At 44.6% G+C, this 12,663-nt stretch overlaps 1 protein-coding gene across 9 annotated transcripts in view; it reads left to right on the top strand.

The window, feature by feature from the left end:
• Positions 1 to 12,663, top strand: part of micu1 (mitochondrial calcium uptake 1) — a 110,289-nt gene that overhangs the window by 79,362 nt on the left and 18,264 nt on the right. For all 9 annotated transcript variants that reach the window (XM_038782705.1, XM_038782706.1, XM_038782701.1 and 6 more), the window contains 3 exons: positions 2,564 to 2,678; positions 9,376 to 9,458; positions 11,663 to 11,860. In XM_038782705.1, the coding sequence (XP_038638633.1) occupies positions 2,564 to 2,678; positions 9,376 to 9,458; positions 11,663 to 11,860 (396 nt within the window). The remainder of the gene's footprint in view (positions 1 to 2,563; positions 2,679 to 9,375; positions 9,459 to 11,662; positions 11,861 to 12,663) is intronic.

Here is a 12,663-nt window from a genome sequence, read left to right on the forward strand (position 1 = left end):
CAATATGCTAAATTGCCCCGTAATTGGAGAAAAAAATTAATTGGGTACTCTAAATTTAAAAAAAAGTCATCTTGGCGTATAATTTATGCGTCACGCAGCCACAATGCTGACAGTGCGGGACACAGAAATTATACTGTAAGATGATTTGATGTTTTTAATGCGAGGGTAGTGAAGTGGGTTGGCTGAAAACTCTATTAATGATATTATAAACATTGGAGCTGTGCAATATAATATGGCTTACAAAAGATGTTTAGCGATCACCAACTGATTCACCATACCGACCGCTTCATCATAAAATGGCTGTTTGCCCTCACCCTCCCACGAGTTTCAAGGAATTGCTGTGCTTGCATATTAATTGCCAGCGAAACACACCCTTAAAAGTTGGGGGCTTGTACTTAATAGAGCAAGTACCTTTTTAAAAACTGTACCCAATTAATTTTTTCCAATTAATGGGCAATTTAGCGTGGCCAATCCACCTACCCTGCGCATCTTTGGCTTGTGGGGGTGAGACCCACGCAAACACGGGGACAATGTGCAAACTCCACACAGACAGTGACCCAGAGCCGGGATCGAACCGGAGATCTCAGCGCCATGAGATAGCAGTGCTAACCACTGTGCCACCATGCTGCTATCGCTTTCATCAGAACTGACGAGGATCCATCTCTGGTTCCTTAGTGTCACGAATAGTATTTTACGTGTTCCACTTTAGGATATGAATAAAATTGCAGTATTTTATTCCCAAGCCAAGTCTTCCAAGAAGGATTGTTCATGTCATGTGAAATTACCTCTCATTGCTTAGTTAAATGCTACATGAAATGTTACTTCATGAAGTCGTCTGTTGCCAGTCAACTGCCTGGCAGCAGGGCAACATGTTGTTGCATTGAACCATCAAAGGGTTTTTTTATTTGTAAGTGTTTTCCCGGCTGGGTCACTGTCTGTGTGGAGTCTGCACGTCCTCCCCGTGTGTGCGTGGGTTTCCTCCGGGTGCTCCGGTTTCCTCCCACAGTCCAAAGATGTGCGGGTTAGGTGGATTGGCCATGCTAAATTGCCCGTAGTGTCCTAAAAAAGTAAGGTTGGGTTACGGGTATAGGGTGGATACGTGGATTTGAGTAGGGTGATCATTGCTCGGCACAACATCGAGGGCCGAAGGGCCTGTTCTGTGCTGTACTGTTCTATGTTCTATGTTTTTCTACGGTTTCATTTAAAATGCTGCTTTTACTTGGTAATATAGCTTTAGTGTTCTTACAACTTCATGTTATATTTAGGTTTGAACACACTGGATTAGTTGTTTGACCTTGTACACACCTGACTTAATGGATGGCATTGTCGAATATCTGTAGTTTTGAGTCGCTGACAGAACTTCCACTACTTAAAGGGTTAATTGTTAAGCCCCAGTTATATTTTTGAAAAGCGGAAGCCACAAATTTACAGGTTGAAAGGAATATGCATCGCTTGCAGATACTGTTATCAGGCACTTGTACACAAAAAGTAATCAGAATAGCTGATGGAATGTTTGCTTTAAAAGAAGGTTGAAATATGAAGGAGGTAATGTTTTGCTAGGGTTGTACAGAGCCTTAATCAGATGGCATGTGCAGTACTGCATTCAGTATTGAGCACCTAAATTCGGAAACTCCATATTTATCCTCGAGAAGGTGCAGTGCCAAATCGTCAGAATTATATCAACAATCGAATAAATCAAATAAGAATGACAAACCACATCAACCTGCATTCCAGTGAGTTTAGAAAGTTGAGGGCTAATTTCACTGAGGTGTTTAAAGTGATAAAAGGATTTTTCGATAGGGTAGGCAAAGAAACTGCATCATCTGGTGGGGAGATTTGGAACAAGAAGACAGTCTTAGATTTAGAACCAGGCCATTTGGAAGCGAAATCAGTAAGCACCTTTTTTTTCTCCTCCACACACAAGTGGAAATCAGGAACTTTCATCCCAACAAGCTGTAGATGATGGATCAATTAAAATTTTCAAGACTGATTTTTGTTGCGTGAGCATATCAAGGGATCTTGAGCAAGGTTGGTTAAATGAGAGTTGAGTCACAGAATTAGCTATGATCTGATTGAATGGTACAACAGACTCGAGGAGTTGAATGGCCCCACTCCCTTTGGTATAATGCGATGTTTGAAGTCTCACTTTGTAATGGGGGCGTCCCTTTCTTTGGCCATCCCTCAGTGTTAAGAGTCTTTGACAGACAAGGTAAATAATATCCTTGTGGCTGTGATCAGTGAGACTTTGGCGATATTTTGCTGTGTTAGGTATGTGAATCTGTCTGCATCAGTCTTTCCTGTTTTAAACATTGCAGTGTTTATTGTGTGTCTGATACTGTGGCTCTTGCATGTTATGTCCCCTCGACCCAATCCCTTGGCCTCAGCTTTTGCATTATTGTATTATGAAATAAGGTCAACTCTGCAATCTACTCAGTCGCCATTTCTTATTATGTCTGCTTGTGCTCCGCATCTCCTGCAGTTTGATCCCAGACCTGTATTTAATAGCCCAACAATTTTGCAGGTGGTGTCACCAATCTGACTACTTTTCCATCTTCTTTGGTAGAAACTTTCTCATGGACGGGAGAAGTTTGCTGACGAGGACAGCATATTTTACACACTGGGCGAGTGCGGACTGATTTCTTTCTCCGATTACATTTTTCTCACCACCGTTCTGTCCAGTGAGTATTTATTGATGCGTTGTGACACACAACTCTCCGAGGAGCAATCTATAAACTGAAGAAATAGATCGATAAAATATATTTCACATCAGAAGCATCAACACAGAACATGACTCAAAGCTGCCTTTTATTAATGTTGCATGAACGAGGTTCATTTTTATCTAAGATTTCCATACATAAGTGGAGGTGCTTTGCAATAATCTTAACTCTTGAATATGTGGCCAGTAATGTTTCATTTTACTTTGGTTTATTGGGGTGTGGGGAGGAAGAGGAGCAGGGGTGAAAATTGGCACTGGCCATAGTGTCCAAAAAAGTGTCTGACTTGAACTGGAACCTTATAGAGATATTAAGTAGAATGAGAACATTGATCCTGGACAGGATTTTTTTTAAATTAAGGGGTAATTTAGCATGGCCAATCCACCTACCCTGCACATCTTTGGGTTGTGGGGGCGAAACCCATGCAAACACGGGGAGAATGTGCAAACTCCACACGAACAGTGACCCAGAGCCGGGATCGAACCTGGGACCTCGGCGCCATGAGGCTAACCCACTGCGCCACCGTGCTGCCCTCTGAACAGGATTTTAAAGTCGATGCTCAATTGTAAAAGACTCGAACAGAACATATAGAAAGCACAGCATTCAACGATCAGTGTCTGAAATCAATATCCTGGGGGTTACATTGATCAGAAACTGAACTGGACAAGCCATATTAATACTATGGCTACCAGGGCAGGTCAAAGGCTAGGAATCCTACAGCGAGTAACTCACCTCCTGACCTCCCCAAAGCCTGTCCACCATCTACAAGGCACAAGTCAGGAGTGTAATCGAATACTCTCCACTTACCTGGATGAGTGCAGCTCCAACAACACTCAAGAAACACTCAACACCATCCAGGACAAAGCAGCCCCGCTTGATTGCTCCTCCTTCCACAAACATTCAAACTCTACACCGCCGACGAATAGTGGCAGCCATGTAGCCATCTACAAATGCACTGCATTAACTCACCACGGTTCCTTAGTCAGCACCTTCCAGAGCAACCGCACCCAGTCAATAAAGCCCTCACCAAACCCAAACCTTCCCAGTGCCGCCCTCATGTAATTCCACTCCACCCAATCAAAAGCCTTCTCTGCATCCATCGCTACCACCACCTCCGCCTCCTCTCCTTCTGAGGGCATCATAATAACATTTAGAAGCCTTCGAACATTGGCCTTGAGTTGCCTGCCCTTAACAAATCCCGTCATGTCTTCCACTATCACCCCCGGGACACAGTCGTCTATCCTTGTGGCCAGTATCTTAGCCAGCAGTTTGACATGCACATTCAGTAGAGAAAACGGCCTGTATGACCTGCATTGCTCCGAAAAACGTGTTCCTTATCCATGAAACGGTGAAAATGTACCACCATGGCCCTTGGCGGCTCGTTCGCTCTGGGCTTCCTCGCGAGGGCTCTGTGCGCTCCGTCCAATTCCAGGGGCCAAGGGAACGCCCCAGCCCCCATCAACTTCTCCAACATGTCCGTCACATAGGCCCTCACATCCGATCCCTCGCTGCCTTCAGGGAGGCCAACAATTCTGAGATTCTGCCGCCTGGACCTATTCTCCAGGTTCACCAGCTTCTCCTGCATTCTTTTCTGGCGGTCGGTCATCATCCCCACCTTGCTTTCCAGCACGGTTATATACTCCTCGTGCTTGGACAACTTCTGTTCGACGTCCTGGATCGCTCTCCCGTGGGTTTCCTGATTCTGAACCACTTGATCAATCGAAGCCTTAATTCGGCTTCAGCTTGGCGAAGCAATCCTCGAAAAACGTCACCAGCTGCTCCGTCGACCACTGTGCCGTCTCTCCGCGGCTCTTGCTCTCCGCCATGCTGTCCCGTGTTACCAGCTCTGCTTGTATCTTCCTCATAGGACTTTGCCGTCTCACGCGGCCACTCCTGGTCCAATTCTCCATACACCGGAGGGGGATTTCTTCTTACTGTCAAACACTTCACTAATTTATCCCATAGAATCCGAAAAAAACCAGGGGAAAGATCCAAAAGTCCGGTATAGGCGGGAGCTATCAAATGTGCGACCTACTCCTCCATGGCCGCCACCGGAAGTCCCACTACCACTTTCTGATGGGCAACTAGGGATGGGCAATAAATGCTGGCCTAACCAGCGACCCCCACATTCCATAAATTAATTTTTTTTAAATGGTTGTCCAGATGAGGTAGCCGAAGAGAAAACTGATAAAATTATTCAAGGTGTAGGTAGGCGTTCTGTTGGGAATATTTAGCTTACCGTGAAAGGAGCTGAATGAGCCAAATAGCTCCTCACCAACCTGTACCTATCTTTGAATTTCCCATTAATAACCAATTCTGGAGTGGTTAGGATGAGTGAAGCTGGGATTGCAGATTGTGAATGCTGTTTTAAAACATAAAAATGTTTATACAGTCTGGTTTTAACTTTCAGCACTTTGAGTACTAAACTGGAAAGACTGCTTGCATCCGTGCAGTCTTGCATTTAGAATTTGTTCCTAATTTATACAATATTATTAGACATGCAACTCTTACATTCAGCATCATGAATACTATTTCCAGCTAGTTACAGAGCAGAGTTGTTAGAGAACTAAATTGGGAATTAATGGAGAAATGCAGGAGAGTCCCTGAACTGTAAAAGAAAATGTTATTCTCTGCTGATTAATTACTGCAATTTTGGTAATTATTTATTGCTGCTAATGTGTGGCCTGATTCAGCATATGCTATTCATGGAACTCTAAGATTGCAAGGAAGAAATCAATAAGGCATGTCTTCTTTCAAGTACATTATCGGCATTTCCATAATTCTTTGTTATCTTTGCCCCTTTTTAAGAAAATCCAATCAGGCCTCCACACGAAAATGTATTTTTCTTGCCGCATCTTCACAAATTTGGACAGGCCGCCAAAGTGAGCAGAGTGGTGTAACCCACTCTGAACCGCTGTAATCAATGGAAGTGGTTACTGCGGTGATATGCAAACACCTACAAATATTCACTCACTCAGCCTCAACCAGCATTTATCTCCCCTAATTACCTATCAGAAGGCAGGTGCCCATGAGCTGCCTTATTTAAACTGAAAATCGCTTATTGTCACAAGTAGGCTTCAAATGAAGTTACTGTGAAAAGCCCCTAGTCACCACATTCAGGTGCCTGTTCAGGGAGGCTAGTACAGGAATTGAAGCCGCGCTGCTGGCCTGCCTTGGTCTGCTTTAAAAGCCAGCTCTTTAACCCTGTGCTAAACCAGCCCCAGCGTGGCCAATCCACCTACCCTGCACATATTTTTGGATTGTGGGGGTGAGACCCACGCAGACACGGGGAGAATGTGCAACAACTCCACACGGACAGTGACCCAGGCCCGGGATCGAACCCAGGTCCTCAGCGCCGTGAGGCAGCAGTGCTAACTACTGCACCACCGTGCTGCCCTTTAATTTGGGTTGTGTGAGATATTGCTCATGCTGAAAAGCCAGATAGTTGCAGCTTGTTACACTGCAGCGGGAGTCATGTCCACACCCAGGGGTTCTCGGGACTTGGATAAGTCAGGTATGTACCTGAGGAAGGGAGTATGTGGAACTCTGCGGGCTTAGATTTCCCACTGCCTTCTTTCAGAGGCTCTTTACTCCCTTTCCATGATGCAGTTTCCTTGCTGACCAAAAATCCCAAAGTTGGAGTAAATTGCTACAAATTGAGGAGCTGCAGATTGTCGGTCTCGAGGACATCTTGATTTTTCCTCCACAATCCAACACTGCCACTCTGCTCCGACACCTGGAGGACTTCAACCTCCTTACAAATTCCATGAACTTTGATTACACGTCATATGATGCCATTTGTACTGCAGAGTAATCAGTTTGGTATTGGACACGAGCACATCCGTGCAAGGCAGGATACTTAAATCACAAGGGCTTGTTCCAAGTTGAACAACTTTCTCCGTTGTGTATGTTCAGCCATCCATGCAATAGTCCCTCACTTTCCAAGAAGAAATAGCTACTTGTAGCAAAGTATGTTGGAGATGTCATCCTGCAAATGACTCGTGTGCGTAGTGGACACAGAGCTGATCGGTGGTGTTGGTGCGGAAAGATGCCCGCGTCGTTCAGCAGCTGTTTCAGGAATTATTTGTCAGAACAGTGGGTGGCAGGGTAGCACAATGGTTAGCACTGTTGCTTCACAGCTCCAGGGTCCCAGGTTTGATTCCCGGCTTGCGTCACTGTCCGTGAGGAGTCTGCACGTTCTCCGCGTGCCTGCGTGGGTTTCCTCCGGGTGCTCCGGTTTCCTTCCACAGTCCAAAGATGTGCAGGCTAGGTAAATTGACCATGATAAATAGCCTTGAAGGTCCAAAAAAGGTTATGTGGGGTTACTTGGTTGGGGGGTGAGGGTGGAGGTGTGGGCTTAAGTGGGGTGCTCTTTCCAAGGCCTGGTGCAGAAGAATGGCCTCCTTCTGCACTGTAAATTCCGTGAACTCTACATGGCTCTTATAACGTACCCAGCATTGTGGTGCAGGCAGAGTGAACTCGGGAGCTGTGCAAAATAGGGTTAAGACTGAGATTTGGACTTTTGTCAGGAGAATATTGGTTTGTGCCCACGATCTTCTGTAAAGTGAGTTCCTGATCTCCAAGGCCAAGGTACTGAGTGTGTTCGCTCGAGGAGAGAGGAGAAACTGCGAGTATGTTCACACCAGCCAATTCTCAGGCATTGCCTGAGATGTAAAGGGTAATAGATGTAAAGTTGTTGTGTGAGATATCTAATAGATGTAAAGGGTAAATTACCTGACTGTACCCTGGTTGTGTCTATGTGCGGAGAGAGAGCTACAAAGATGGCTTCTACTCTAGGGGAGACAAAAGAAGCAAGAGCAAATTTTTCAGTGTCACAGGGACATTTCTATCGCATGCAATTAGGATACGCTGTAAATCGTACAGGATTCGATTCAAATGCATTCAATTCCACTGGGAGCATTGTGGATATTTGCATTTTTATGGGCTGTTAAAATTAAAGATGAGCACCACAATTGGTGAATTGCTAATGGAATATTCAGTGAGGCAGAATCACCCATGTGTGAAACAGGTCAGCATAACTGATGCAATTAGAGTGTAACATTTTACGGACGGATCGTCACTGCACGGAGATAAGCTGTCCCATTCCCAGCCTGAGTGGCCTGCCCCTCTGGAGAAGTAAAATCTTGCGCTGCAACGAGTCACCTTACCCAAGAGATGCAAGGTTGTGCAGGAACCTTGACTTTACCTCATCATGTGACCTACAAATCAGCATGCACTTGATTTCTGTGTTCGACCATGAAGTGACACTGTGTATAATCTAATAGAGAAAGTTATTTGGGGAAGTGATAACTTTTAAAAAATAAATTTAGAGTACCCAATTATTTTTTTTTCCAATGAAGGGGCAATTTAGCGTGGCCAATCCACCTACCATGTTGGGGGGTTGGGGGGGGGGGGGGGGCAAAGGAGTGAACAGGATGAGAAGTCGAAGCAATTTAAGCGACAAAAAATAGGGCTAAATGAGCATGGCGGAAGTGGGCGGTGATGTGATGGAAAATGGATCGAAGGGGGAGAGGTAAATCACAGCAGAATCGACACCAGCACTTGCCGTACCAACCAATGAAAGGAGTGATTTGAAATTGTAACACTCGGGTGTTGAGTCCAGGAGGCCATAGATTGGCTAATCAAAAGGCGAGCTGCTGTCGTTGACCCTCATTGGGACAGCGGAGGGGTTGGCGGGAGGGGGGGGGGGGGGGGGGGAACTGATGTAGACACGGGGAGAATGTGCAAATTCCACACGGACAGTGACCCAGGGCGGGGATCGAACCTGGGTCCTCAGTGCCGTAGGCAGCAGTGCTAACCACTATGTGCTGCCCGTAAAGTGGTAACTTAATGTCTGCTTCCAGTGATCTTTCTAAAACTGTGAACATATCTCCTGGGTTATCCCAGAAGTCATTCTGGAATCCGGCTCTTGTACGTACGTGATCAGTGATTGGCTTTAGGCACAAGTGCAGTCCTTTGACAGGGTCAACGTGTGACAGCTTTAGCTCAGTTAGTACTGTTGTATCCGATTCAGAAGACTGCCAGTCATTTTTCAGTGCGTTATTGAGGGCATGCTGCACTGCTGGAAGTGCTGTCCTTCACCTGGGATGTTTTAATTGCTGTCCCATCTGTCCGTTCAGATGGATGTTTAAAAATCATCCGGGCGCTTTGGGAGGTGGCAATGCCTGGGCGAGCATTTCTCCTTTTAATCTGTATCATCAAAGTCAGTTGCTTGTTTGTGGGAATCAAGTGTAAAGTGGTTGCTTACACAATGCGCCACTGAACCTGAAAGTTATTCATTATAAGTAAAGAGCATTGGAATGTTTCTGAGATTCACTAAAGTGCCATGTAAATGCTGGGATGAACTTTCTACAGATATAATTGCAATTTAAATTCCAATAGATTTTGCCATTTGGGAGAGATTTAAGAATTTCTCAAGTGCTTGAGTATAAAGACATTTTTACAACAACCAGTGGAATCGTAAAAAGATGTGTTATTGAATTTTGCCTTTTATAACTCTACCTGCATATAGTTTTTCTATTGGCATAGAAGACATAAACAATATATGTTATGACGGAAGCTGTGGTTTACCTGAAACTGTCGAAAGCTTCTGTATGTTTGCATTAGGGACAACTAAATTGATTATTTCTTCTCCAATTAGCTCCGCACAGGAATTTCGAAATCGCCTTTAAAATGTTTGACCTAAATGGCGATGGTGAGGTAGATCTGGAGGAGTTTGAGCAGGTAATTATCAGAGAAGCATTTGCACATAGAATGGTTCAGCCAGCCTCAGTAACAGGTACAATTTCTGCTGGAACTCACATGACTGCCCATGGTAACTTGGGAGGAGGAGCCCCGAAAGCCACTGCTGCTTATGCTAATCCTCTGGGATTTCCACCTATGTTACAGCAGGGCACACGTGAGAAAAACCCCTGTAGAAATCATACTCAAGTTTCTGCATGTTCAATGTAACTGTTTAATTTTATGTTGGGTGGGGGCAGCACGGTGGCACAGTGGTTAGCATTGCTGCCTACGGCGCTGAGAACCCGGATTCGAATCCCGGCCCTGGGTCACTGTCCGTGTGGAGTTTGCAGGTTCTCCCCTTGTCTGCGTGGGTTTCACAACCCAAAGATGTGCAGGATAGGTAGATTGGCCATTCTAAATTGCCCCTCAATTGGAAAAAGTAATTGGGTACTCTAAATTTATTTATTTTTAAAAAATTTATGTTGGGTGTGGCCTCTGAAGCTACATGGTAACATCAGATAAGGTTATTGTAATATCCAAAACAAATTAGGAGCGTAAGGATAAAAAACACTGCAGTCCAGTTGGTTAGTGCAGGAAAGTAATAACCCTCTAAACTCCACTCTCAACTATTTCCCTCGATTTTATTTACACACTCTCTGTCTGTGCAGTAGCTAGGTACGTGTTGCAGTGCAATTTCCCTCCTAGTTTCGGATGTGTCACCTATCTCTTGAGTTTGTGGCAATCTAAAGCATTATTTGTTTGTCAGCTGCAGCTCAGTAATTAATAATTTTTATTGTCACAAGTAGGCTTACATTAACACTGCAGTGGAGTTACTGTGAAACGCCCCTCGTCGCTACACTCTGGCAGCTGTTCGGGTATACCGAGGGAGAATTCAGAATGTCCAAATTACCTAATAGCACGTCTTTCGGGACTTGTGGGAGGAAACCAGAGCACCCGGAGGAAACCCACGCAGACACGAGGAGAATGTGCAAACTCTGCACAGGCAGCGACCCAAGCCTGGGACCTTGGTGCTGTGAAGCAACAGCGCTAACCACTATGCTACCATACCGCCCATAGTAGGGTAGCCCTCTTGCTTCTGAGCGAGAATATTGTGATTTCCAGTCCCACTCCCAGAGACCTGAGCACAGAATTCTTGTCTGACATTCCAATGTAATACTGAAGGAGTGTTTCACTGTCAGAAGAGCTGTCTTTCGGGTGGGGGGGAGGGGGGGGGTGTGTGTGTGTGTACAGGGGGTGGCACGATGACGCGGTGGTTAGCACTGCTGTCTCACGGACCCGGGTTCCATCCCAGCCCCGGGTCACTGTCCATGTGCAGTTTGCACATTCTCCCCGTGTCTGTGTGGGTTTCACCCTCGCAAGCCAAAGATTTGGAGGGTAGGTGGATTGGCCACGCTAAATTACTCCTTAATTGGAAAACAAACTAATTGGGTACTCTAAATTTATATTTTACAAAAAAGTTCTGACTTTCAGATAAGACATTAAATCAAGGCCCCATTTGCACACTCAGGTGGACGTAAAAGATCCCAGGGCAGTATTTCAACGAATACCGGCGAATATCCCCACTGTCCTGGGTAATATTTATTCCTCAAATTGACAGAACTAAATCAGATTATCTGGTTATTATCACATTGTTGTTTGTGGGATCTTTCTCTGCTTAAATCGGTCACCATGTTTCCTACATTGTTACAGTAACTACACTTCAAATGTACTTCATTGGCTGTAAAACACTTGAGGAAAGACAGTACATAAATACAAGTATTTTTTTTTCTATTATTATCAGAGTTCATTTTATTCCCTTAATCTTGAATATTTTGCATTAGATCTTTAAACCAGCGTGACCATTCCAACACATGTCCGATGTTAGATTATTTATTTCATGTTGGTTTACATGACAGCCATATGGGCCAATATAGTCATTTGAAGGCCGTTAGGCCAAAATCAGAGTGGCAAAAGCCAGGACACCAGATTCAATTATTTTTTGAAACAATAAATACTGGAATGGGAAGCTGGTTGCTCTCTTATTCTCAAAGATTTAAATAAAACAGGCTGAAAAGCCTCATTCATTGAACCGCTCTTGTGTCGTATTAAATATATTTCTGCATTGTGTCTTGCTGACAATCGAGAAGTTGTGATCAGAAAGCATGCTGTGACTTTTACGCTCTCTTTCTGCCAACATTTTACAGGTTCAGAGCATTATTCGATCGCAGACCAGTATAGGAATGCGTCACCGAGATCGCTCCACGACAGGAAACACACTGAAATCGGGAGTTAGCTCAGCACTCACCACTTACTTCTTTTGTGCAGATCTAAAGGGCAAACTGACCATTAAGCATTTCCTAGAGTTTCAGCGTAAACTGCAACAAGATGTGCTCAAACTGGAGGTAAGAACAATGTAGACTATTTCTCATTGGCGCTGTTGACTATTATAAATTAATCACCCAGAAGGGGAGAAATATTTCAGTTTGGAGTTGTGGTAAAGGACAAAATGAAACCCCGTCAATATACTTTGGGGAAACAGGGAACATCGACTTATTTGACCTAACATCAAATAGAGGTTACTCCAGCAATGATGGAAATTAGGATTATATTACTTTTAGAGAATGGGAGAGACTAGCACGAGGGGAGCATAGTTTAAAAGTAAGGGGTCTCCCATTTCAGATGGGGTGAAAAGAAATGTTTCCTCTCCGAGGGCTGAGAGAGTTTGGAACTATATACCCCAGAGAGCGATGAAGGCGGGGGTCAATTAATGTTTTTTAAGGCAGAGGTAGATAGGTTCTTAACTAACAAGGGAGTCAAACATTAGCAGGGTTGGTCATAATGTGGTGATGAGAGCAGAATCAGATCAGACACAATCTTATGGAATGACAGAGCAGGCTAGAGGGGCCTGTGTTGTTCCTCGTGTCTTAATAAAGCTCGTAGTCTCAAATGTGGAGAAGATGCTTTATTGTGAATTTGTTCTCTCTTCAAAGCTTAACTTACGGCTACCTCAAATGCTGCCTGCTTGTGTCTGTGTCCTGCTACCAGTTCTGCCTTCCGTGAAGTGTGTCCTCACTTCCTGTCCCGGTGTATTTATAGCTCTCCCGTGCTCCCTCTAGTGTTTGCTCAGTTGTATTGCATCTAGTCAGATCTACGATCACCACAGGGCCAACTGGCCATTTGTTGCTCCTAACTCATACATTTATCT

Source organism: Scyliorhinus canicula, chromosome 22 (assembly GCF_902713615.1).
Source record: "Scyliorhinus canicula chromosome 22, sScyCan1.1, whole genome shotgun sequence".
Classification (NCBI taxonomy): Eukaryota; Metazoa; Chordata; class Chondrichthyes; order Carcharhiniformes; family Scyliorhinidae; genus Scyliorhinus; species Scyliorhinus canicula.